The sequence below is a fragment of the Balaenoptera borealis genome (genome assembly GCF_965194805.1).
Source record: "Balaenoptera borealis genome assembly, chromosome: 16".
NCBI lineage: Eukaryota > Metazoa > Chordata > Mammalia > Artiodactyla > Balaenopteridae > Balaenoptera > Balaenoptera borealis.
Genome location: NC_138872.1, coordinates 62,288,815 through 62,312,608, shown reverse-complemented (window position 1 = coordinate 62,312,608; position 23,794 = coordinate 62,288,815). Strand labels below are relative to the sequence as shown.

The 23,794-nt window shown below is 39.0% G+C and overlaps 1 protein-coding gene across 5 annotated transcripts in view; it reads left to right on the top strand.

Annotated features, from left to right (window-relative positions):
* Positions 1-23,794, top strand: part of PARN (poly(A)-specific ribonuclease) — a 160,596-nt gene that overhangs the window by 109,044 nt on the left and 27,758 nt on the right. For 4 of the 5 annotated variants that reach the window (XM_082359280.1, XM_082359279.1, XM_082359278.1 and 1 more), the window contains one exon: positions 6,100-6,289. In XM_082359280.1, coding sequence (XP_082215406.1) covers positions 6,100-6,289 — 190 coding nt within the window. Of the gene's footprint in view, positions 1-6,099; positions 6,290-11,300; positions 11,731-12,072; positions 12,238-23,794 lie in introns of those variants that run through there. The other variant, XR_014235425.1, reaches the window with a different exon arrangement.

The following is a 23,794-nucleotide window of genomic DNA, read 5'->3' as shown; positions in this document are numbered from 1 at the left end:
CATGCTGTTGAAAACCCAAAGTTGATCAAATTATATGGAATATGAGAAAACTTCTGAATCTGGTATGTTCACATGTAAATAAACAAGCAAACACAAAGCGATGTTTGGTGCCCTCCTGGTGTGGGGTGAAAACCCAGAATGAGGGCACAGTGGTGCAGGGCCCCAGGCTGGCGGCTGAGGGAGGGGTCAGGAGAGGTCATGAAGGGTGTCAGAAGTGGGCACCGTAGAGCATTAAAGCACACGTTGGTGGGTAGGGTGTAGGGTTTGAGTCTGCAAAGCTGGCAGAGGCCACTGTCAGCACACGTCACTTCGGGTGGGCAGTTAACATACCAGGTTATCACGGAGAGATTCCTTCTGCTTTTTACATAACTGTTGTATGGAGAGGTGGACAGACTCTGAGTCTCTTGCAGACAGAGGCATTTGCCTGTGTTAACTCTAAATGACACGGTCTGGGACCCTTCCAGTGCACATGGTGTCATGAAAAGAATGTAGCTTTGGTTTGGATCCCAACACTTGTCATCTTTGAGACCTTGAACTAGTCACTTCTTCTGAGCTTCAGTGTCCTTATCTATAGAGTCAGGATAATCCTTACAGGATTTTTCCATACCTGGCAGAATAAGTAACCAATAAATATTTCTCTTTCTTGTAACCATTGGATTGATAAGCATTATAGGTAATTCCCTTAGAAACTGACTGAGAACCTGATGTTGGCTGAGGGTAGCCACTGTAGAAAATGCAGGACTAACGGTGTGTGACTACTTCTGAAGTTTCCTGATCCTCCCCCCACCCCACCCCCTCCAGCAGTTGCTGCAGTAAAGTGATTGCAGCCGCTTAATAACCAGGCTGCACAAATGTCCTCAGCCTCCCTTGGAAGGGCTGAGAAGCCTGGCGTTTCAGCAGCTGTGATTGTTTGCAGCACACGAACCATTCAGGGACACCTCCTTATCACTGAAGACACTGAAACTGGAGTAACTCTTACCTCGTCTTACAGAGCCCTTCTAACTTAGTCTCAGAAATGGCCCTTAGGAGTTGGACAGTGTAAAACAACAGCAAAACTAAACAATTTGTTTAAAATGTCATGAACATCTGTGAAACCACCACTCAACCAAAGAGCTAACATATTGTTAATAAATTACATTTACCTGTTGTTCCTCCCCATCCCATCCCCCCTATCCCCTGTGGGTGGCAGTCACTCTTCTGAAAGTCATGCTCATCATTTTCTTGCTTTTTTGGTTCTCTCTCTCTCTCCCTCTCTCTCTCCCCCGCTCTCTCCTTCCCCTCACCTTCCCCCCATCCCCCTTCTCCCTCCCTCTCCCTTTCCCTCTACAGATCTACAAAATGATATCTTATTGTGCTCCTAATTTGCCTTTGCCTGAGGTTGAGCAACTCTTTATATAATTATTGGCGTTATATGCTCCCTTTTCTGTGAAACGATATGAATGCTTTTCGTGTCTTTTGCCCATTTTTCTGTTAGGTGTTCTCTTACTGATTTGTAGGCATTTTTATGTATTCTGGTGCTAATCCTCCATCAGTTGTATGTGTCACAAATATCTTCTCCCAGTGTGTAGATTGTCTTCTCTCTCTTTAAAGTGTCTTCGGGTGGACAGAAGTTTTCCTATTAATGTAGCCAAACTTATTGATCTTTTTTTTAATGCTTAACATTTTTTGTATCTTCATAAATTCTTTCCTACTTCAAGCTCCGGAAGATATTCACTTCTATTTTCTTTTCAAGTTTTCAAAGTTTGCTTTTGACATTTAAGTGCTTCATCCATCTGGAGTTGATTTTTTGGCCTGGTGTGAGTAAGAATCCAATTTCTTTTTTTCTTCCTGTGGATAAACAATTTTTCCAACTTTTCCTTTTGCACAGTGTCATGCTGCCTCTGTCAAAAATCAAAGTTTCACAGATGCATAGGTCTGTTTCTAGGTTCTTCTGTACCACTGGTCAGTTTGTTTATCTCTGTCCCATTACTACACTGTCTTAAGTACTACAGGTTTACAATAAGCTTTTTTAGCTATCAAGGCAAGTCCCCCTTCCTTATTCTTCTTCAGAAATGTTTGGGCTATCATTGGCCATTTGTCTTCCCTTTAAAATTTGGAATCAACCTTTCAAATTCCACAGAATAATTGAGGTGTAATTTATATACAGTGAAATATACACTGTTCTGTTGCCCAGGTCTTCATCTTAACAAATGCACATCATCATGTAACCTCCACCACAATCAAGATACAGGACAGTTCCATCACTCCCAGAATTCCCTCCTCCCTTTGGCGGTTGACCTCCTCCCCCAGTCCCTGGCTACCACTGCTCTGTGTTCTGTTGAGATTTTTTTTTTTTAATCTCATTTAAAATTTTTTCATTGTTTTATTAAAACGTTGGAATTTTTTAAACTGAAACTGCATTAAATCTAGAGGTAAATTTAGGAAGGACTCTATGTCTTATGTTAAGTGTTCTTGTCCATGAACATTATGTATCTCTCAACTTAGTTGGAGAGATTTTTTTGCTTGACAGTAATGGAAGGGTCTACATTTTTAGAAAAAAAACTCAACATTTTAAGTAGTTCTTTAAAACTCCTCTAAAGGAAGCATTTTATAAGATAATCGTCCATCTAAATGGACACATAAATATACACAAATATGTATCAGACTTGTGGCAGGGTTATGTTTTAGAAAAAAGTCACGTCTTGGTTCCAAACCAGCCTTGATGCTCACCCTATGAGACCATAAGCAAGCTGCTCGGCTCCCCTGATGCCCAGTCTCTTCATCTGTGTGATGACTAGAACATCTCTTCCTCATGGGGTGGTTGTGAAGATTAAATGCACAAAGTGTCGAGACAGCGGACCCGGCACAGTGAAGCCATGGGTGGGTGAGACTGTGGGAGAGGAACTGCTCTCACTCACCCACAAGGAACCAGGAAGGGCCTTCACCGTGTTTGGTTTTGCAGCGGCTTTCACAGAGTGGCATGGCCGAAAGATGGCCTTGAATCATTTTCCTGACAAATTTGGAAAAGGTTAGTGTTACCAAGCTGCCTGCGCCACGCTGCTTCTGACAGGCGAGCTGGAATCACTGGAGGACACAGCTGACAGCCAATTCATTTTGCTGATTCATCCATTAGAAGGGTGGCTCTGGGCCAGAGCTTGGCTTCCAGATTAAAGGCCGAGAGCTGCAAAGCTGCTGGGACTTGAAGGAATGCTGGTAAATTATTGCCATGTGAAGGCCAGCCGTGGAAAGTGGATTGTTATTTGTTTCCCCCTTTAACTGATCCTAATTCCAAATGTGCTCAGATAAATTCCCCACCATGGTTAGGGAATTTTTGAAACATTTGTCCATGGGGCTGAGAGCTAAATTACTGGAAACAATCAAATGCTGTTAAGTAGATCATCTTGGCTCCTTTATGACCCTATCATCACCTCTGCTTTCAGGAGGAATGTTGACTCAAGCCTACTCCTTTACTTGGTAATCCAAATTAAACTCGAGAGAGACATTATTGCACATGTCATCCCTGTGGGGCACACTTCAGAATCAACCTGCCTGAGTAAGGAATGAAACTTAAAGAGGAAAATCCAGGAGATGCTCATTTGCCAACGATCGGGACAGAATAATCATGTAGAATCTGTGGGTTCTCATGTATCGCATTGATAGATGAACCTGTTTTAGTAGGTAGTCTCAAGCTTACAGGAAACTGCATAAAGCTTGCATGTGACAGGGTGAGCTCAAGAGGGTGGAAATTGTGTCTTGTTTTACCAAATATCTAGCATCGTCCCTGGGACAGACACCCAGTGAGCAGCTGCTAGACAGAGGCACGGATGGTTGATGTTTGTTGGGTATACAGATTGTGGGGCGGTTAGATAAATGAGCCAAGAAAGTCAAAAGTGTAGTCCGTTGAAAGCAAGAAGAGTAACTGTCCTGAGGAGTAAGATTTTAAAGAAAGAATCCTGTTTCTGTGGTTCTCTGATCTGAGTGACTTTGGTCGATAGTGTATCTGCAGAGCTGGGTACTTTCTGTTTCCCTCCTTCTAGTGAGTCAGAGCATATGCTGTTTTGAGCTCGCATTTCACTAACTCAATCTACTTCCTTGGGATAATGTGAAAGTTCTTTAATACCCTTAGGGTTGTTTTCTTTTCTTTTCTTTTTTTCCTGTTAAACTCTAGAGTGAATATTTGAAAAGTACAGCAAACTTCTTAGTAAAAAAAAAATTTTTTTTGAATTTTATTTTTTTATATAGCAGGTTCTTATTAGTTATCCATTTTATACATATTAGTGTATATATGTCAATCCCAATCTCCCAATTCATCCCACCCCCCCACCCCCCCGCCACTTTCCCCCCTTGGTGTCCATACGTTTGTCCTCTACATCTGTGTCTCTATTTCTGCCCTGCACACTGGTTCATCTGTACCATTTTTCTAGGTTCCACATATATGCGTTAATATACGATATTTGTTTTTCTCTTTCTGACTTCACTCTGTATGACAGTCTCTAGGTCCATCACATCTCTACAAAGGACCCAGTTTTGTTCCTTTTTATGGCTGAGTAATACTCCAGTGTATATATGTGCCACATCTTCTTTATCCATTCGTCTGTCGATGGGCATTCAGGTTGCTTCCATGACCTGGCTATTGTAAATAGTGCTGCAATGAACATTGGGGTGCATAATAAGAGTGGGTGTCTTTTCTTATTTTTCTTTTTGTTGTTTTATTTTGCTTTGCTCTTTAGATGGCTAAACATTTAGGGCATGACATTCTATAAACTCCTATTGTGCTGAGAAGTTTTAGGCAGATCTGGTCCACTTGGAGTGAAGATGAAAGTGTCAGGGGCTGGGTATGTGGGGAGTATCTGCCTCTCATCCAGTTGTCTTTCCCTGTGGTTTAAGGTTTCTGAAGTACTGGAGTCCCTTGTCCAGTTCTGGTGTGTCCGTCACCTCTTGCTGCATTCTACCATGCTTCATTTACATAATATTTACTGGGAACTACTCTGATCCAAGAATTTTGCTAGAAGTGGGTATACTCTATTTCAGACGTCACAGTGCTTTTGCAGCTGCCCGGGTCCCAAGTCTGGCAGCCCCTGCCAGCATGGCCCAGCCCTTACGGTCTTGCTGCTAGTGTGGGTAATAACCAGTGGAAGTGATAGTGGGCCGGGGAGTGTGTGCTCACACTGCAGAAGCTGGAGCCAGCACATGGGGGCCCAGCCTCCCGGTTTGCGTGGGTCCTCACTCCCGGGCCACTTGCACGTTCCATCCCCCACCCTCCGAGAAGGAGGCAGCAAGACGGACCCGGCCTTAGTCAGGCATTAACACCAAAGAGGGAACAAGCTCTAGTTTTCAAGGACTCCTGCCAGAGGCACATTACAGAGAATTAGCAGGCTTTCAAAGCAGAAGGAGAAGAGGCAGGTCTCAAGTACTGTGGGAATATCTTGAGTCTGCAGAGTCCAAAGTGAAGTGCGGAAGTGTGACCTTAGGGTCGAAGCAGCCTGGTTTTGCCGCCCACCACTGCCGCTGGCCCACGGTGCGGCCTGCAGTAATCCCCCCGACCTCTGTGCACCTGCTTTCTCATATTCAGTAAAGCCAATTCTGCCTTGCAAACGCATTGTGACGATAAGACATGATGTACGCAAAGCACCGGACGCACACGTATGGTAGACCTTCGGTGTTTGACACGGCGATCAGCACTGCTGTCAGTATTGCTTTTCTTGTCCTCTTTATTTTTAACAGAATAAGTGAGGGTTTGCAGTTTTCCCTTAGTGGTTTTGTTTTGTTTTTCAGTTTCTTACTCTGAAAAGGAGTAATTTTCAGACCGTAACGTTACCTGCAAATATTCCAAAAATTAACGTTTTGCTTACATCATTCTGGTTATTTAATAGTTCACAGAGCATTTTCACACTGTGAGGGAGATTGAGGAGCAGTGACCGTCTTTTCTCCAGGTGAGAAAACTCAGATGTGGAGAGCCTATGGGACATTCCCAAGGCCACCTGGCTTCTAAACGTCGAGCGGGGTTGGGAGTGCAGACCTCACCCCAGGGCTCCTTTGACTCCCTCAGGCCATCTTTCCGAAGTGACATCCTGGGGCTAGGCCAGACTCTTTGATAAGGATTTTTTCTTTTCCTTGTAGCTGTCAATACCAGCAAATATGCAGAGAGCTATCGGATCCAGACCTATGCTGAATATGTGGGGACAAAGCATGAGGAGAAGCAGATCAAGAGAAAGTGGACAGAAGATAGTTGGAAGGAGGTTGAGAGAAAGCGGTTAAACACGCAGTGCATCTCCTATGCTTTGCAGAATCACTGTTACCAAGCCAATAGGTAAGAGTTCTTGGCTGTCGATTTGAAAGGGCAGCGTCGTTCTAGCAAAGCTGTTCTCGCTGCTTCTTATAGGACTGTAAGTAGTAAATCTGACTTGTGAGAGAGACTTTTTTCTAACTTTTCAAATAATATCAGAAGTTACTACTCCATTAATTCCTTCTGTGCTATATAGACCATTTCAGTTAACATTCACAAAACCCTGATGAGACAGAGAAGGGGATACATCTTACTCCCATTTTAGGGGCGAAGAAACAGGGGCTCTATGACTTGCCCACCATTCAGTAAGAAAGCCAGGGTCAGAGGTGAACTCTTCCGTCTGATCTCTTCCTCTTCCCAGGCTGCCACGTTGCTTCTGGCTGAGCTTCTGAACCCCTTTCATATCCCACATAGACACTGCACCACATGCCTGCTGTAGAAAGAGAACTTGATACACACTTCCTTTACTTACCTGTATTCCTACTTTCAGAAGATAAATGCTGGTGATATTTTAGAATCTTTGTGAAAGTCTAAAACATAGGTATAGAAAACGGGTGGGGGCGGGGGCGGAGTTCCTTATAGAAAATTGTAAAGCAGAGAGAAGTGTGAATTAACAAAGAAAAAATTAGCCATAATCCCACCACCCAGAAGCAACCACTGTTAATATTTTGGATTGCCCTCCCTACTTTTTAAATGATTTTTTAGAGATTTTTAAAATTGAGTTATAATTAACATACCTCATATTATAACATATAATAAAATGTACAGATCTAAAATGTTTAGTTCAAAGAGTTTTAACAGTTACATATACACAGGTGACCACCACTGAAAGCAAGATGTAGGACATTTCTATCTCCCGCCTCAAAATTTTGTTGTGCCCCTTTTCAAGCAACTCCAAGCCCCCACTGTCCTAAGCAACTACTTCAAATTTCTATCACTGTGGATTAATTTTGATTATTCTTGGAATTTATAAAAAATGGAATCACTTGGTATTATGGTTGACTTCTTTCATTTAACCTGTTTTTGAAATTCATCCTTAATGTTGTGTGTATCAGGAGTACGTTAATTTTTTTTTAAAATAAATTTATTCATTTATTTATTTTTGGCTGCGTTGGGTCTTCCTTGCTGTGCGTGGGCTTTTTCTAGTTGCGGTGAGCGGGAGCTACTCTTCGTTGCGGTGCGCGGGCTTCTCGTTGTGGTGGCTTCTCTTGTTGTGGAGCATGGGCTCTGGGCATGTGGGCTTCAGTAGTTGTGGCGCTCGGGCTCTAGAGTGTAGGCTCAGTAGTTGCTCCATGGCATATGGGATCTTCCTGGACCAGGGCTTGAACCCGTGTCCCTTGCATTGGCAGGCGGATTCTTAACCACTGCACCACCAGGGAAGCCCAAGTACGTTAATTTTTATTATTCAGTGTTACTTCATTGTATGAATATACAGCCTTAACCTGTTCTCCTGTTGGTGGACATTTGGATTGTTTCCAGGTAGGACTATTATAAATCAGGCTGCTATGAACATTTCTATAAAAAATTTTTTGTGGGCATATGTTTTCATTTCTGTTGAGTAAATATCTAAGATTAGAATTGTTGGTTCTTAGGATAGATGTATGTTAAACTTTATAAGAACAACCGAACAGTTCTCTAAAGTGGATGTACCACTTTATACTCCCCCAGTATTATATGAAAGTTCCAGTTGCTCCACATCCTTGACAACACTTAGTGCTATCAGTCTTTTTTAGCCATTCTAGAAGATATAAGATGATACTGCATTGTGATTTTAATTTGCATTTCTCTTGTTGACCACCTTTTTGTGTGCTTCTTGACCATTCAAATATCTTCTGCTTGAGGTGGATATTTAAGTCGCTTGCCCATTTTCTAATTAGGTTGTTTGTCTTTTTACTGTAGATTTGTAGGTGTTCTTTTATATATTCTGGATACACATCCTTTGTGCTGCAGATACATTTTTTGAGTCTAGGGTAGTATATTCATTTTATTAGTGATGTATTTTGATGAGCAGATATTTTTAATGTTGATGAAGTCCTGTTGACTTTTTTTTGTTAATGGTTAGTGGGTTTTTTCCCCACTCCAAAACTTTGCCTACCTAAGGTTACAATGATTTTCTAGAAACCTTTCTTCTAGAAGGTTTATAGTTTTAGCTTTTACATTTAAGTCTGACCCATTTCAAATTAATTTTGTATGAGATAGGAGTCAGGGTTTAGTTTTTTCCATATGGATATCTAGTTGTTCTGGCAACATTTGTTAAAAAGACTTTTCTTTCCTTGTTAAATTAGCTTGGCACTTTTGTCAAAAATAAATTGACCATGTATGTTTAGATCTATTTCTGGACCCTTCTGTTCCACTCATTTTTATACTATTCTTATGCCAATACCACACTTTCTTTTTTCTGACTTTATAGTAAGTCTTAAAATCAGGTAGCATAAACCCTCCAACATTGTTCTTTTTCATATTGTTTTGACTATTCTAGATCCTTTGTATTCCACATAAATTTTAGAATAATCTTGTCTTTCTTCACTAGACCTGTTTTATAGTTTTTACTGTAGAAGTCTTATATGTCTTATGTTAATTTTTCCCTAAATATTTATCTTATTTATGCTATCAGAAATGGAATTGTTTCTTAAGTTTCATTTTCAAATTGTTTGCTGCTTCTCTATAGACATATAATTAATTGTTGTATATTGACCTTGTATCCTGCAACGTTTTAAAATTCACTTATTCTGATAGGTTGGGTTTTTTCTTAATATTCTGCAGAGTTTTTAATTTACACAGTTTTATTTCTTTTCCAATCTTTATGTCTTTTATTTCTTTTTCTTGCTTTATTGTACCAACTAGCACCTTTGGTATATTGTTAAAGTGGGAAGAGTAGATATCCTTGCCTTGCTTCCAGTATTAGAGAGGGGAAGTTAGTTCAGTGTTTCCCCTTGAACTATAATTCTTAGGTTGTCCATACAAGTCTTTTTTCAGGATGAGAAAGTTCCCCTCCATTTCCAGTTTGCTAAGACTTTGAATCATGAATAGATGTTGGATATTTTCAGATGCTTTTTCTGTATCTTTTAAAATTGTCATATGATTCTTGCACTTTATAAGTATTTTGCATGACATTGATTGGTTTTTGAATGCTTAATTGGATTTGCATTCCTGGGAGAAATTCCATTGGGTCATGATGTATTATCCTTTTTACATGTTGGATTTGAATATATTGTTAAATATTTTTTTATCTTTGTTCATGAGGATGAGGAATATTAGATTGTAATTTTCTCTTTTTTTACATCTTTGTCAAGTTTTGTTTCAGGATTATGCTGACCTCATAAAACTAGTATAGTTAAGAAGTTCCTCTTCTATTATTTTGTGACAGTGTGTATAGGACTTTTTTTTTTCTTCCTAAATTATTGGTTGGGTTTACTAGTGAAGACATCTGGGCATAAGAGTTTTTTATGGAAAGGTTTTTGATTATGAACTCAATTTCTTTAATAGATATGGGACTATTTAGCTTTTCTATTTCTTCTTGTATCACTTTTAGTAATTTGGTTTTCCAAGGAATATTCCATTTAAGTTGTCAAATTTGTTAGCATGAAATTATTAGCTCAAAATACTCCCTTATAATTTCAGTATCTGTAGGATCTATAGTTATGTCCCTTTAAAAATTCCTAATACCAGTAATTTGTGTTTTCTCTCTTTTCCTTGCTAGGTGTTTATCAATTAATTCTTTCTAAGAACAACTTTTAACTTCATTGGTTTTTCTCTATTATATTTGTGTCTTGCTTTTTCATTTATTTATACTCTTATTATTTCTTCTGCTTATTTGAATTTAATAGTTTTGGATTTAATATGTTATTCTCCCATTGTAAGGTGGGAACTTAACTCCTCGATTTTATGTTTCTTCTTTTCTAGTGAATTTTCCTTTAGTTTTTGCTTAACTGCATTCTACATATTTTGATATTTTGATGTGTTGTCTTTTCACTGTCATCTATTACAAAATATTTTCTAATTTCTCTTGTGCTTTCTTCTGTAACACATGAGTTATTTAGAACTTCTTTGATAATTATTGAGACTTACTTTATGGACTGACATGTGGTCTGTCTTGGTGCATGTTGTTCTGTGTGGACTTGAGTGAGTGTGATATTCCATTAATATCATTTTAAGTTATGTTGGTTCATGGTTTTGCTCAGCTCTTCTATATCTTTACTGATTGTGGGTTAGGGGTTTTTTGTTGTTGTTGTTGGGGGTTTTTGGTGGGGTGGTTTTCTACTTTTTCTTTCAGCTACTGAGAGTGGTATTGAAATCTCCAACTATGGTTGTGGATTTAAGTCTCCATTAATTATATCAATTTTTGCTTCATGAAACTCTTTTGATAGGTATATGCCCATTTTGGATTGTTATGTCTTCTTAATGAATTGCCCCTTTTATCATTGTGGAATATTTCTCTTCAGTTCTAGAAATAACCTTTTTTTGATGTTTATTGTGTCCTATATTAACATAACCACTCTTGTTTCTTGTAGGTGTTTGCCTTTTACTGGCAACTTATTTGTCTTTATAATTAAAGTAGGTTTCTTATAAACAGCTTATGGTTGAGTATTGCTTTTTTATCCACTCTGACAATCCCCGCCTTTTATACTTAATCTAATTAATGATACAGGTGAGCCTGTCTTCCATCTTGGTATTTGTTTCCTACTTGTTCTACTTGTTCTGTGTCCTTCTGTTTTCTGTCGCTTTTTGGATGAATTGTGTGTTATTTAGTACTTACTGATATTATAGCCTCCCATATTATCTTCCCTGTCAACTTTTTGCTTATACGCTTTTGTGTTATTTTTTGTCATTGCTCCAGAGTAATGGTTGGCAAACTGTAGTCCATAGGCCAAATCAGGCCCACATGTTTTTATAAAATTTTATTGGAACACAGCAGTGCCTATTAATTTACATACTGCCTCTGACTGCTTTGCATTACGATGGCAGATTTGGGTAGTTGTGACAGAGACTGTGTGGCCCACAAAACTCAAAATGTTCACTATCTGTTCCTTTACAGAAAAGTTTGCTGATCCCTGCTCTAGAGCTACTCTGCCCAGTAGTAGCCACTGACCACATGTGCCTAACAAGTACTTCAGATGTGGCTAATCCAAACTGAGATGTGCTGTAAATTTAAAACACACACCTGATTTTGAAGAATTGATTACATGTAGAAATGATAATATTTTTGATATATTGGGTAAAATAAACATATTATTAAAATTAATTTCATTTGTTTCTTTTTATTTATTTTTTAATGGTGGCTCCTAGAAAATTTAAAATTGTGTATCTGGCTCACAAAATATTTCTGTTGGCCAAGCACTGCTCTAGAGATTATAATATGCCTCTTTAATGTATCACAGTTTATCTTCAAGTGAAAATTACATTGCCTCATGAACAATGTAAGATTCTTACAAGAGTATATTTCCATCAACCCCCTCCCATCCTTTGTGATCTTCTGTTTCATATTTTTTTTTAAAGATTTTTTTTTAATTATTAGCACCTTTAATTATTATTTATTTTATTTTATTTTATTTTGGCTGTGTTGGGTCTTCGTTTCTGTGCGAGGGCTTCCTCTAGTTGCGGCAAGCGGGGCCCACTCTTCATTGCGGTGCGCGGGCCTCTCACTGTCGTGGCCTCTCTTGTTGCGGAGCACAGGCTCCAGACGCGCAGGCTCAGTAGTTGTGGCTCATGGGCCTAGTTGCTCCGCGGCATGTGGGATCTTCCCAGACCAGGGCTCGAACCCGTGTCCCCTGCATTGGCAGGCAGATTCTCAACCAGTGCACCACCAGGGAAGCCCCTGTTTCATATTTTGCTTCTACATTTTGTAAGCTTGATATGTTGTTGCTTTTGTTCCTTTTCTCTCTCTCTCTTTCTTTAAAAGTTAATACTCTTAAGAAAATAAGGGACTAAAGTATGGGGGAGATGACATAAGTATAAACATAAAAATTCAGGCATAATTAGAAGGATCCAGTTAGGATCTTGTGCAGTTAGGATCTTGTGCAGGGCTCATGTGGTTGGCTCTTTGACTCACTTCTTTGGCTCTAGAGAATTGATCTGAGACCTTGGAAGACACATCACAACAGCCGAGCTTCTGGGGTTGGCTGTTAGTGTTGCCCATAGAGGTGGATGTCCATTTCTTCTGCTGTTTGCATTGGTATTGTGGCAGCAGGCTTCTTTTCTTTTCTATGATAGATTCAGAATATTCAAGTAGTTTATAGTTGATAACTGGACAAAAGATAGGGCTTCGGGAAACTGGACTGGACATAAATTTGCTTGAGAAGGGAAAAAGGAGATTTAGTTTGGTGGCAAGAGCTCTGAATAAGTACAGGTTGGCACGGCGTTTGAAGAATCCTCCTTTACAGTGGAAACTAAAACATTTAAGATCTCACTAATAGATATTTAGTCCCCATAAATAAACACTGATGTTTGAAACAGTCCTGAAAAACAGATGCTATTACCATTCTCATTTTATTAACGATGTTCTATAATTAAAGAAAATGGTTTTCCAAAGCCACTTTGCCCTTACAGAGATTTGTTCAATCATGTCTAAGGGTTATGTGCCCTTTGGCTTATTTCAACTGTTGGGGAAAACCCTTTGGTTAGTCTCTTCCTTCTAGCCTTTCCTTTCTGTGAAACTAAATTTCAGCCTTCCTTGAAAATGTAGTAGCTCCTGGGAATTCCTGCTTATATAGGAAATGCTAAAGCATATATCAAACCTGTGGTTTTCAGATTTCATATAATTTTCATCTAAAGTTAGCAGTTAGTAATTGAATGTGCATATTACATTAGGAAATAGGGGCGTGTCGGGGAGCCCTTTAGAGACAAAGAAGAATTCTGATGAAGCAGACTGTGTTCCGGGACCCACTGCTTTGTCAGACTGCTTACACGTTTATTCATAAATGGGCCTGTGGAGCAAGTGTTTTCTCTCCTCCGACTGAAAAAGGCCTTAGAGACAACCAAGGCCACAGAGTGGAAAGGGAACTGACTTCTAGGCAGCTGGACAACAAGGGTTCTAGCTTGGGTTCTTTCCCAAGGGTACCTGGGGAAAGACCTCATTCACTCTTCCCTTCAGTGAATACCAGCAAGAGCCCAGGATTTGTCTCTGTTTTCTCATCTTAAGTGAGGCATTTTGTCAGAAAGAATGTTAAAGTTCCTTCTAGCTCTTAAATTCCAAGTGTTTTTACACTGTACACAGTGTAGGGCATGAAGAGGAAACTGATACAAACTCTTGAGGCCCTTTGAGTTAGGTTTTTGAAAATCCCTGTAGCAGGAGAACTTTTGCTTAAGAGGTATATAATAAAAATAAGATTGGGTGAACCTATGAAAGCCCTTTACTACACTGAAATAATGACAACACACCAAATAGAGAAAAGATCATTGACCCTTTCACTGGGTACTGTCTTTCAAATTCCCATCTACCATCCGTATACTAGAATTTCTTTGAAGCTCCTTCTCCCCATGATTTCTAGGTGGTTAGATACCACTCATTCTGTAGCAGAAGAAGCTTGTACTCAGCCCTTTTTGTCCTCTGTGTCTTGGTCCTCTGTTTGCACATTCATTGCTTTCGTGTTTCTGTGACTCCGAGTGGTGGCCTCTCATCTTCAGACCCCACCCCTGCCACCCCACCCCCCATCTCAGAATGTTTCCCTACAGCCTGAGCCCCGCCCCTCTTACCATGGGGGCCCCTCACTCCCTCTCAGTGTTGATGTTCCCTTGTTTCTTTTTTCTTGCCCCTGGTTCTACTGCAGGAATCTCCATTTAGCTTTGACTGCTGCTCTGTTCCTGGTTCTCAGCTGCCTTTTCCTGGGGAAATTTCCTTTTTTTTAGTTCTTGCTCTCTTCTTGGTTCTATAGCTTAGGAACCGACTTTACATCTGTGTCTTTATATTAACCAAATGACATCTCCACAATTTGCATATCCCTTAGCTTCTGGAAAGGACTATAAAAATTATCTAGTCTAGCTACCTTAATATCTTTCTTGTATTTGGGCAGAGTAAATGTTGGCAGATTCACTATAGATCTTGTGAGTTACATATATTTTAGCAGAAAAAGTGTTTTCCCGTGACACTTTTTAAACCATTGGAGTGATAAATGCACATAATTTTAAAAAATTCACATAGTACAGGAGAATATGAAATGAAGGGGGGAAAATCCTGGCTCCACACTCCCAGTTCTTTTTCCCAGTGGCAGCTACTGTTATCATTTTCTTCATTATGTATTATCACTATATTTTAAATTATACCTCTATTTCTCATCTTCTTTGACTAATATATCTTGTTCACTTCTAAAAAAGATTAAAAATTTAACACATATATATTCTGTCTCTCTCTGTCTCCCTTCTCTCTTTGGTTAGTGCTGTTAATTTATTTATTTTTACTACTTTTTTGTATCTGTACATTTTTGCTTTCTTGAGAACCTGATTCCAAGAGATGGTAACAGGTATACAGCATCTGTAATATGACTGTGTAAATGCAGTATTCTGAAGAGAAAAAGTTGCATAATGGGGCCCACAGAGAAGAAAATGTATTCCTATGCCGTTAAAGCTTTGCTACCCAAAGGAGAATCTTCCAAATATACCAGCCTTTTGTGTGTAGATTTTTTTTGAGGGAAGTAATCTTTTCCTTGAGTGATTTTTTTCTTTTTTGCATATATAGTGTATGGTTAATAAACTATAAACTCTGTAACAGTGTCTCTGTTTTACCTTCATAATTGATAATGTTGCTTGAATATAGAATTCTAGATCCAAAATTTTATCCTTTCAGAACTTAAAATATGTTGCTTTCACCACTATAATCATTGATTTACTTTCCTGTTTTCCTTCAAGGCAGGTGCAATGTTTTCTCTGTCTTTATATCTCTAGCACATAACCTAGAGTCTGACCCAGAGGCTGTACTCAGATGTTTGGTGACTAAGTGAATGAATAAATTCCTGAATGCCGGTCTCTGAGCTAGGTCTTTCATGTTTTATCTCATGTGATGCTCATAGCAGCACTGTGAGGGAGGTGAGGTTATCCCCATTTCACAGAGGCTCAGGGAGATTAAACAATTCTCGACAAAGAACTGGGGCTTGAAACCAGGGTATCTGCAGAGCCCCGTTCTTTCCACTATCCATCATGCCCCATATACATTTTCCCAGGTCTGGTATGCAGCTTTATCCTCAAGGGAAGAAAGTACTCAAACAGATTGCATCTAGGTACACGCCAAATAGGGGACTGTTGTCTTAACTGTAATCACCACACATCTAAGAAAACATCTAAGAGCTTGTGTCTTTTCATTTAAAAGTGATATCCTAGGAAGCAGAAGAGAGGCCCTTTTGAATTTCTGCTTTAAAGAATACCAAAACTTTTCATTACAGGAAAATTTCAAATATATACAGAAGTAGAGAAAACAACACGACGAAGGCCTGTCTAGCTATCACAAAGTGTCAACAGTCAGTGTGTGACCAGTCCTACTTAATCAGTACTCCTTCTCTCCCTCTCCCCTTCAGATAATTTTGAAATAAATCATAGACAGCAAATCATGTCAGTCATGAGTCTGAAGATCATGATAAAAAAGATAAGCAATCATTTTTAAACAAAACTACAGTACTACTACCACATACAAAAATTAATAACAACTCTTTAATATCAGATATCCGGTGTTCAGATTTTCTGTTCACAAACTTTTTAAAATAAGTGTTTTGTTTGACCTCTAGTTTCTAAACAAATTCACGTATTACATTTGGTTGATGTGTCTCATTTCTGTCTTAATCTCTGAATTCCTCCTCTCTGTGAATTCTCCCCTACCCCCCACTCTTTGCAGTAGATTTAAGAAACCAAGTTGTTTGCTCTGTAGAAGTTCCCATATTCTGGAACATTCTTGTAAGGTTGTATACCATGTTACCTTACTACTGTGTAATTAACTGGTAGTTAGATCTATACACTTGATCAGCTTCAGGGCTGAACTGAATGGCAAGACTGTTTCCTAGATGATGTTGTATATTTCCTGTTGCATCACATTGGGTGACACAAAAAGTCTTCTTTTCTCTATTTTTGTGATAAGATTGATCAAGTGGGTTCATATGTTGCTGGCCTGGTTCATCTAATATGAAGTTCCCCTAGCAGTTTTTCACCTGATGGTTTTAGTAGCCATTAATGATCAATGGCTAGATTCATTATTTCATGAAGCGTTGTAAAACGCTAATATTATAGTTTGTTACTCCTTTATTTATTATCCCAGATGCTCTTATTTAAAATAAAACATTTCTTCTCATCATCTATTTGGTTACCTGCAGATATAGTTCATATAGAAAAAGCAGAACTAACTCTTTATTCTCACCCCCCAAAACACCTTTTTAAAACCAGTTTTCAGAAAAATTTGCTGGTTTCCTAGCACCTTCCAAAGGTGAGCAATGAGGTTTGTTTTGTTTGTTTGAATCATGGGTTTTTAAAAAATATATATTTTAGTACATTACAGTTGCCATTCTTTTTGATGCTCTAATTATCTTGTTTCTGACTGGTGAGAACCATTTCCAGTTGTCTCTTGAGTCTTCTAATAGCCCAATAGTCTTTAATAGCTTCTTTGACTTCTGATATTCTTTTTTTTAAAAATATTTATTTATTTATTTATTTATTTATTTATTTATTTATTTACTTATTTATTTATGGCTGTGTCGGGTCTTCGTTGTGAGGGATTTCGTTGCGGCATGCAGGATCTTCGTTGCGGCACGTGGGCTTCTCTCTAGTTGTGGTGTGTAGGCTCCAGAGCACGTGGGCTCTGTAGTTGCAGCATGCAGGCTCTCTAGTTGTGGCTCGCGTGCTCAGTAGTTGCGGCGTGTGGGCTTAATTGCCCCACGGCATGTGGAATCTTAGTTCCCTGACCAGGGATCGAACCCGCATCCCCTGCATTGGAAGGCAGATTGTTAACCACTGGACCACCATGAGTTTTGATATTCTTGAGAAGATATTCCAGGCTTTTTCTGTACATTTCCTACCTTATATTTGGAATCAGCCATCTCTCCAAGGGCCCTGTTCCTTTTGATGGGAAATTGTATTTAGAAACAATAATCTGGGTTCAAAGGGTGTTTATTGATATTGGATTTGTCATTGTTTACAGCCTTTTTGAATGAAAAGAGCTAGCATGAAAGTCTTCCCTCCATCCCTTCCTTCTTCCCTCCCTTCCTTTTTTGTTTTCCGGGTAAATTTATACTGATATTTCCAATTCCAGTAGACCCCAGGACTTATTTAACTTCTTTTAATTTTGTTTCTCTTTTTTCTTAGACTGAAAATTTTGGTTCCTAATGATAGTAAATTAATTATTTATTTGTAACTTTACTACCATGTATAATAGTTTTATCCTACCATATATAATAGTTTCAAAATAACTCTCAGTATTATTACTAATAATATAATTATTGAAAAGAATTTTATTTTTTTGCTGTCATTTTTGTCCTTAGAGCATAGAGATGAACAATCAAATTACCTTATTTTAAAGTCACTTGAAATAATTCCTTTTTGTGTGGTTAAGCTGCCAACTCAGTAAACACTTAGGTTTGTTTTATTTTTTCTTCTAATGATTCTCTTTTTAAAAATTTAACTTTGCCTTATAATTATGTAAAACATTTATGTGGTTCCAGAGTCAAATCTACCAAGCCTCTCTCCCTGCCTCCTCCAACTTGTACCCGCCACCCTTGCCCCCGCCTTGTGGTGACCAGTTTTGTTGTCAGTATATCCTTCCATTTTTACAAATATATAAACAACTGTATATCTATCTATCTATCTATCTATCTATATGTATATATATATATATATATATATACCCCCACCTTTTGTTAGATGGTAATGGACCGCACATACTTTTCCCCACCCTCCTTTTCTCATTTAGCTGTGTATCTTGGAAGTTACTCTTAGCCTCCTTCTCTTAAAATGTGATTCCTTACACTGCAAATGGTTTTACTGTTCTTCAATCTCCTTAATAAAACATACTAACCAGCTAAACCTGGGTGTTTAATCCTAGTTTAAATAATCAACCTTGTAGCAAAATTCATGAATGTTGTAGTAAGTTGCTTTGTGAAAAATTAATGCATGACCAGTGCTCTAGTTCGGATGAATCATTCTTCCTTTAACCTCTCTCATCTTCTTATCTCTTTCTCTGTCTCCATCAGTATAAAGATGTAAAGCTCACTGACACACAGCATGCTTTTTGGAATATCTGCAGAACAATGAAAAACAAGAGAGAAAACTCATTTATGAAGCAGATTCTTCATTCCAGGCACTGTGCTAGATGCTTTACATCATTTTAAAAAATTCTCTAACAACTCAGTGAAACCCTTGGTTTATTCCTAATTTATCTATGAGAAAGTAGAGTCTCAGAGAAGCTAAACAATTTCGCTGAAGTTACACAGGATTCTAACTTATACGCCTTTTGGATCCATAGCCCAGTGCATTAAGTTGCCTCTTAGAAACGTGGCACATCATCTACACCTAAGAGTGTGCGTGTTTGAAAAAGATGCCGTCTCATTTTAATAAATCAGGTTTTCTTTAAAAAACCAAAACCAAAACCAAAAAAATCCTAGGTTGAAGAAACCCTAAGGTTAAAACATCCGAATTTCAAACTTATTTCTTTGGGGAGAGGCTTAGATATCTAGTCCCATAGATCATCAGTGTAAGACTGTCGGTTTTTTAATTTTTTTTTTTTATAATTTTATTTATTTTTTGCTGCGTTGGGTCTTCATTGCTGCGCGCAGGCTTTTTCTAGTTGTGGCGAGTTGGGGCTACTCTTTGTTGCGGTGCACGGGCTTCTCATTGCAGTGGCTTATCTTGTTGTGGAGCACGGGCTCTAGGCGCGCAGGCTTAACTAGTTGCAGCACGCGGGCTCAGTAGTTGCAGCGCATGGGCTCAGTAGTTGTGGCGTGCGGGCTCAGTAGTTGTGGCGTGTGGGCTCAGTAGTTGTGGCTTGCGGGCTCTAGAGCGCAGGCTCAGTAGTTGTGGCACACAGGCTTAGTTGCTCCTCGGCATGTGGGATCTTCCAGGACCAGGGATTGAACCCATGTCCCCTGCATTGGCAGGCTGATTCTTAACCACTGCACCACCAGGGAAGTCCCTAAATTTTTTTTAAAGAAACGGAAGTGACCCTGGGATGTACAAGCCAATATCAGAAGTACTGAGGTGTCATCCTTCTAGGATGCTCAGCTCTGGTCATCCCCTTAGTGGTGGCCTTTGGTGGATTGTTTGGTTGATTTTAAATAGAGGGACTGCAGCACATCCAGAGGAAAGTGACTTAGTGATGAAAGGAAGGGGAGGTGTTGAGTCTGCTCAGCCTGGAATAGTAGCTGGAGGGAAAGGGCAGTAGGAACCACCATCAGGATTATGAAATGCCGTAATCAGAAGAGCAGTGGTCCTTTATCCTCGCAGAGGACTGAGGAAGAACCCTGAAAGGGATTAAGTAGCATTATTAGTCTTGTTTCTCTGGTAAGAAAACTCAGACGTGTCTTGCTCCAGGTCACAGAGCTGGTGCTGTCGTAGATGCTTTCGTGTTTTATAATAGCAGTAATATTTGAAAATTAATGTTTTCTTTCCATAGCTTCATGTTATTTATTTAATTAACCATAATTAAAAGTAATTATCTGTGTTTCTAATAATGTGTTATATTATTCGTTCTTCATATAAGAGTATAATTTTTTTTAATGATGCTAACAATTGAAATTGCCCTCAACATACTTACATGATAGGGAAGTGAAATGCTATTTTTCACGTGTTTAAATACAAAACAGATTTCCTATTTGAGGTACTCAGGTCATGTGCAGTTAGGATTATTCCTATTTGTAGTATAGTTTCAGCTAAAATAAAGTATGAAATATGTAAATCCTGTATTTAATTTCCAGGTGTAGAAATCTGGCAGTTCATTTTTCTGGCAGTTCTTTTTTGACACTTATGCTTTTAAAAAACTCTGCTAGTACACTGTAAGCCAGCAGAAGCCTAAGTGTGCTTGTGTTTTTGGGGCTGGTGTGAGGATGCAGAATGGCTGCTGTGACCCAACACCAAGTGTGTCATTGTACTGATAGGAGTTCCATGTTTAAATACTGTCTACAGGTTTGACGTTCATCCTTTTGTCCGTTAAAGGATCGCTGAAGAAAAGATTTCATTTCATTCCACTGCATCACTGGTAGTTCAGAAGTCAGATGCTTGCCAGATAGGAGCCTTCAGATCCTGCCTTTTGTGCCCCTTTTTCCCAAATGCAAAAGAACTAAAATCTGCTGTATATTTTTAAATCTCCACTTCCAATGTAGAACTAATTATAGAATATAAGTAATGGCTAAATGGATGTTTACTATACAGTTCTTCAAACTTTTCTATGTATTTAACGTTTTCCTAATGTTGGGGGAAAATGGAACTGTGCCTTCTAGAAACCTTGTATGTTTTCAACAGAGCAGGGCAGTTTGGGTGGTTCTTGATGATCTGCAGGTTCCAGGCACCTGTGAGCTAACAAATGGATGTCTAGGTGATGGCTTACCGGCCCCCACCTCCCACCCACTGGGGGGCTGCGGGAACGCTCCCCTCTTACCCTTCCAGCCATCACAGCCATGCTGTTCAACCTACTCATGCTGCTCACACCTTCCTTCTACTCTTCTTTCTCTTCCTCACCTCCTTTCCTGATGCTTTGCAAAGATTGGGACAACTACCTCTGAAGACTGGGATCAACATCATCTCTAAAAACGTGAACCTTTTGCCCACCGCAGGACAGGGAGGGAGCAGACAAGGCACTGGCATTTAAGTGTATGCCATGTGCCAGGCACTGTGACATGTGCTATTTTGTTTTGTTTTCTTATTTAATCCTCACAATAACCTATTTTATAATTGAGGAGACTGAGACTCACAGAAGCTAAAGGAACTTGCCCTGAGTCACAAAACCAGTAAATGACAGAACCCAGATTCCAGCCCTCATCTCTCTTTCATCCCAGATCCCATTCATGCTCTTTCCAGAATGCCTGCTCTCTTCTCACATATCCATTTGTGATCCTTCCCTACCACCAGAAATGCCTTCTGACATGCCTTCCATGCCACGTGGAATCCTTGGGATTTCTTTGCCTTGGGGACTCTTATAGGAGTAAAAAGATGAAGTTGGGAGTTGTTGTTACTCATATTAACGTTCCAGCACCTAACAAATGATGCCTTATGGTCACTGAGAAAAAGGTTTAAATAAACGAGTGAACAAGAGAACCCATAATACACTAGGAACACGTCTTCCTACCCAGCTTCTGATTGGAGAAGGCCGTGCAGACTGCTTTTTCCCTTTTGAACAATGTAAGGCCGTGCTCGGAATACTTTCACTTGCTTTGCTAAAGGTCAGGCGGGATGGAATGACATTCTTTTCCTAATCATACCAGCATCCAGCTTATTTTATTGTCTTACCTGCTACTTAGAGTGAAAGAGCCATATGAAGGTGGGAGTAGCCTGACTGTGGATGCCTTGGAATATCTCAAGTCAGAAGTCCATTCATGCTTGCCTAATCACATATTTTAAGAGAAAGTAATTTGAAAGGAAGTCAGACTCATGTGATGCTACAGAAATCAGTATTCAGACCACCCTTTTTTGAGTGTTAATCAGTTGTCAAATAGTTGATGTAAAGAATTGGGGAATTGTTGGGAATGACCATGAGGTACATTAGTTCAACATCTTAAATGAATGATTCTAAATTCTTGGAAGGGATTAGTTTCTAGTTTGCTGTAGTCACAACTTACCCCCAGAAGGATCTTCAGAAACCAAACCAGGATGCAAGAAGCATGTGGTTTCTTGGTGTCAGAACATCTGGTAGGTGGTCCTCTGTTCTCAGGGAGCTGAAATGATGTTCTCCATGTCAAGAGCAGCCCATCAGGAAGTACCTTGTTCTCTTCTCCTGGTAAAGCCATCCTAGTTGATTCATCAGATCAAATTGTTCGTGCTAAAGCACTAAATGGAGATGATTTTGAAACTCGTACTCATTTGTATTAAAACAGTAGCCTTCTGTTTCTTTAAAAAACAGTTGCTAATGAATATTATAAAACTGTCCATAGGTTCCAATTCAACCATAAATTTAATTTTGAATAACCATTAGCAATATTTGAGTCTGCAATGCTCATAGTAGCATCTTTCAGGATAAACATCTGTAATTGATTTCAGTGACAATACTTCACCAAGTAATAAGAGTACTATATCTTACCTTGTTTCAGCATAGTCCATTAATACTCATAAGAATAATATTTACTTATTGATGCTACTCTAGAATCATAGCTATATTCTTTGATTCTTTCCAGTTGAAAAGCATAAATTCAGAGGTTTTGATTTGGGTCTTGTCTTTAATTTGTCATCTCATCATTAATTTGACTAAATATGTAATGTGAATGTCCATTTAGGATAGCTAAATTAGTGAATACAGTGATGCTATTAGAACTTAGAGTAGCATTGTCCACATGGTCACTAGGTTTCTCTGTTCTCTTCTTTCATCCCTAGTGTCTCTCTCTCTGTTAACGCAGATCATTTGGCTACAGTGGGCATCAGATAAAGGTTGGGTGCCCAAGCAGAGAGGGAGAGTTGGATGCTTTCATGAGTAAGAAAACCCCACCTACCCCTTTCCTCTGTCATCATTTGTGAAACAGTAGTTTACTTCCAAATTTGAGCCTGTTCAGTTGACATTATGGGGTTTATTCCTTCTCAGGTTGGGTTTACTGGGTTTATGAGAAAACTAGAAACAACCAAGGATGACAGTTTCCGAAGAGATGAAATGTCTTCCAAAACATGTAGGATTAAGATACTCATGCTGTAAATTTTGTTGTTCTTTAGGTAACTGTCTTTGAATTTTTTTCTTATGTGTCATTTCTACTTACAAATGCTAGTAACTAATGGAATACAGTAATACTGCACTAATTCATGTGAGTGGAAGCAGGGGCTGAAGATTAGTCTAGATTGTAGGACATTCTTTTGTTTTTTTTTTAATTGAGATATAGTTGATGTACAATAGAAGATACATTCTTTTAAAGAATGAGCGGCACCTATAACTGTGTGAACAACAGTGTTACTTGATAAAGCCACATACTTGTGGAGCTGGAAGGGACCTGGAGGTGATCTAATCCACCCTCCACGATGTTACAAAGGAGAACTGGGGAGGGGGCGGTCAGAGAAGCTGTGTCTTACTCAAGGTCACAAAGCCAATTAAGTAACAGAGCTGTGTATACCCATTTAACATAACCAGACAAGTAGTGATTTACTGTTGGCATAGTGGTTTGTCACACGTTAAGTGGATCTTTGTGAAGTCCTTGGCATTTCTTTTTCTTTTAAAATATTTTCAATGAAATTCTTGAGCACTGTTTTTTAAAGCCAAATAATATTTTTTAAAATTATAATAAAAAGCAGCAGTCCCCTGCCACCCACATTCTGTCCCTCAGAGGCAACCACTTTCAACTCTTTCTTTTGATAATTTACCTTGTTTCCAAGTAATGTACTTATTGCCACTTCTTCATTTTTCTGTTTATCCATTGGCTTGCAAATACAGTAGTCTAG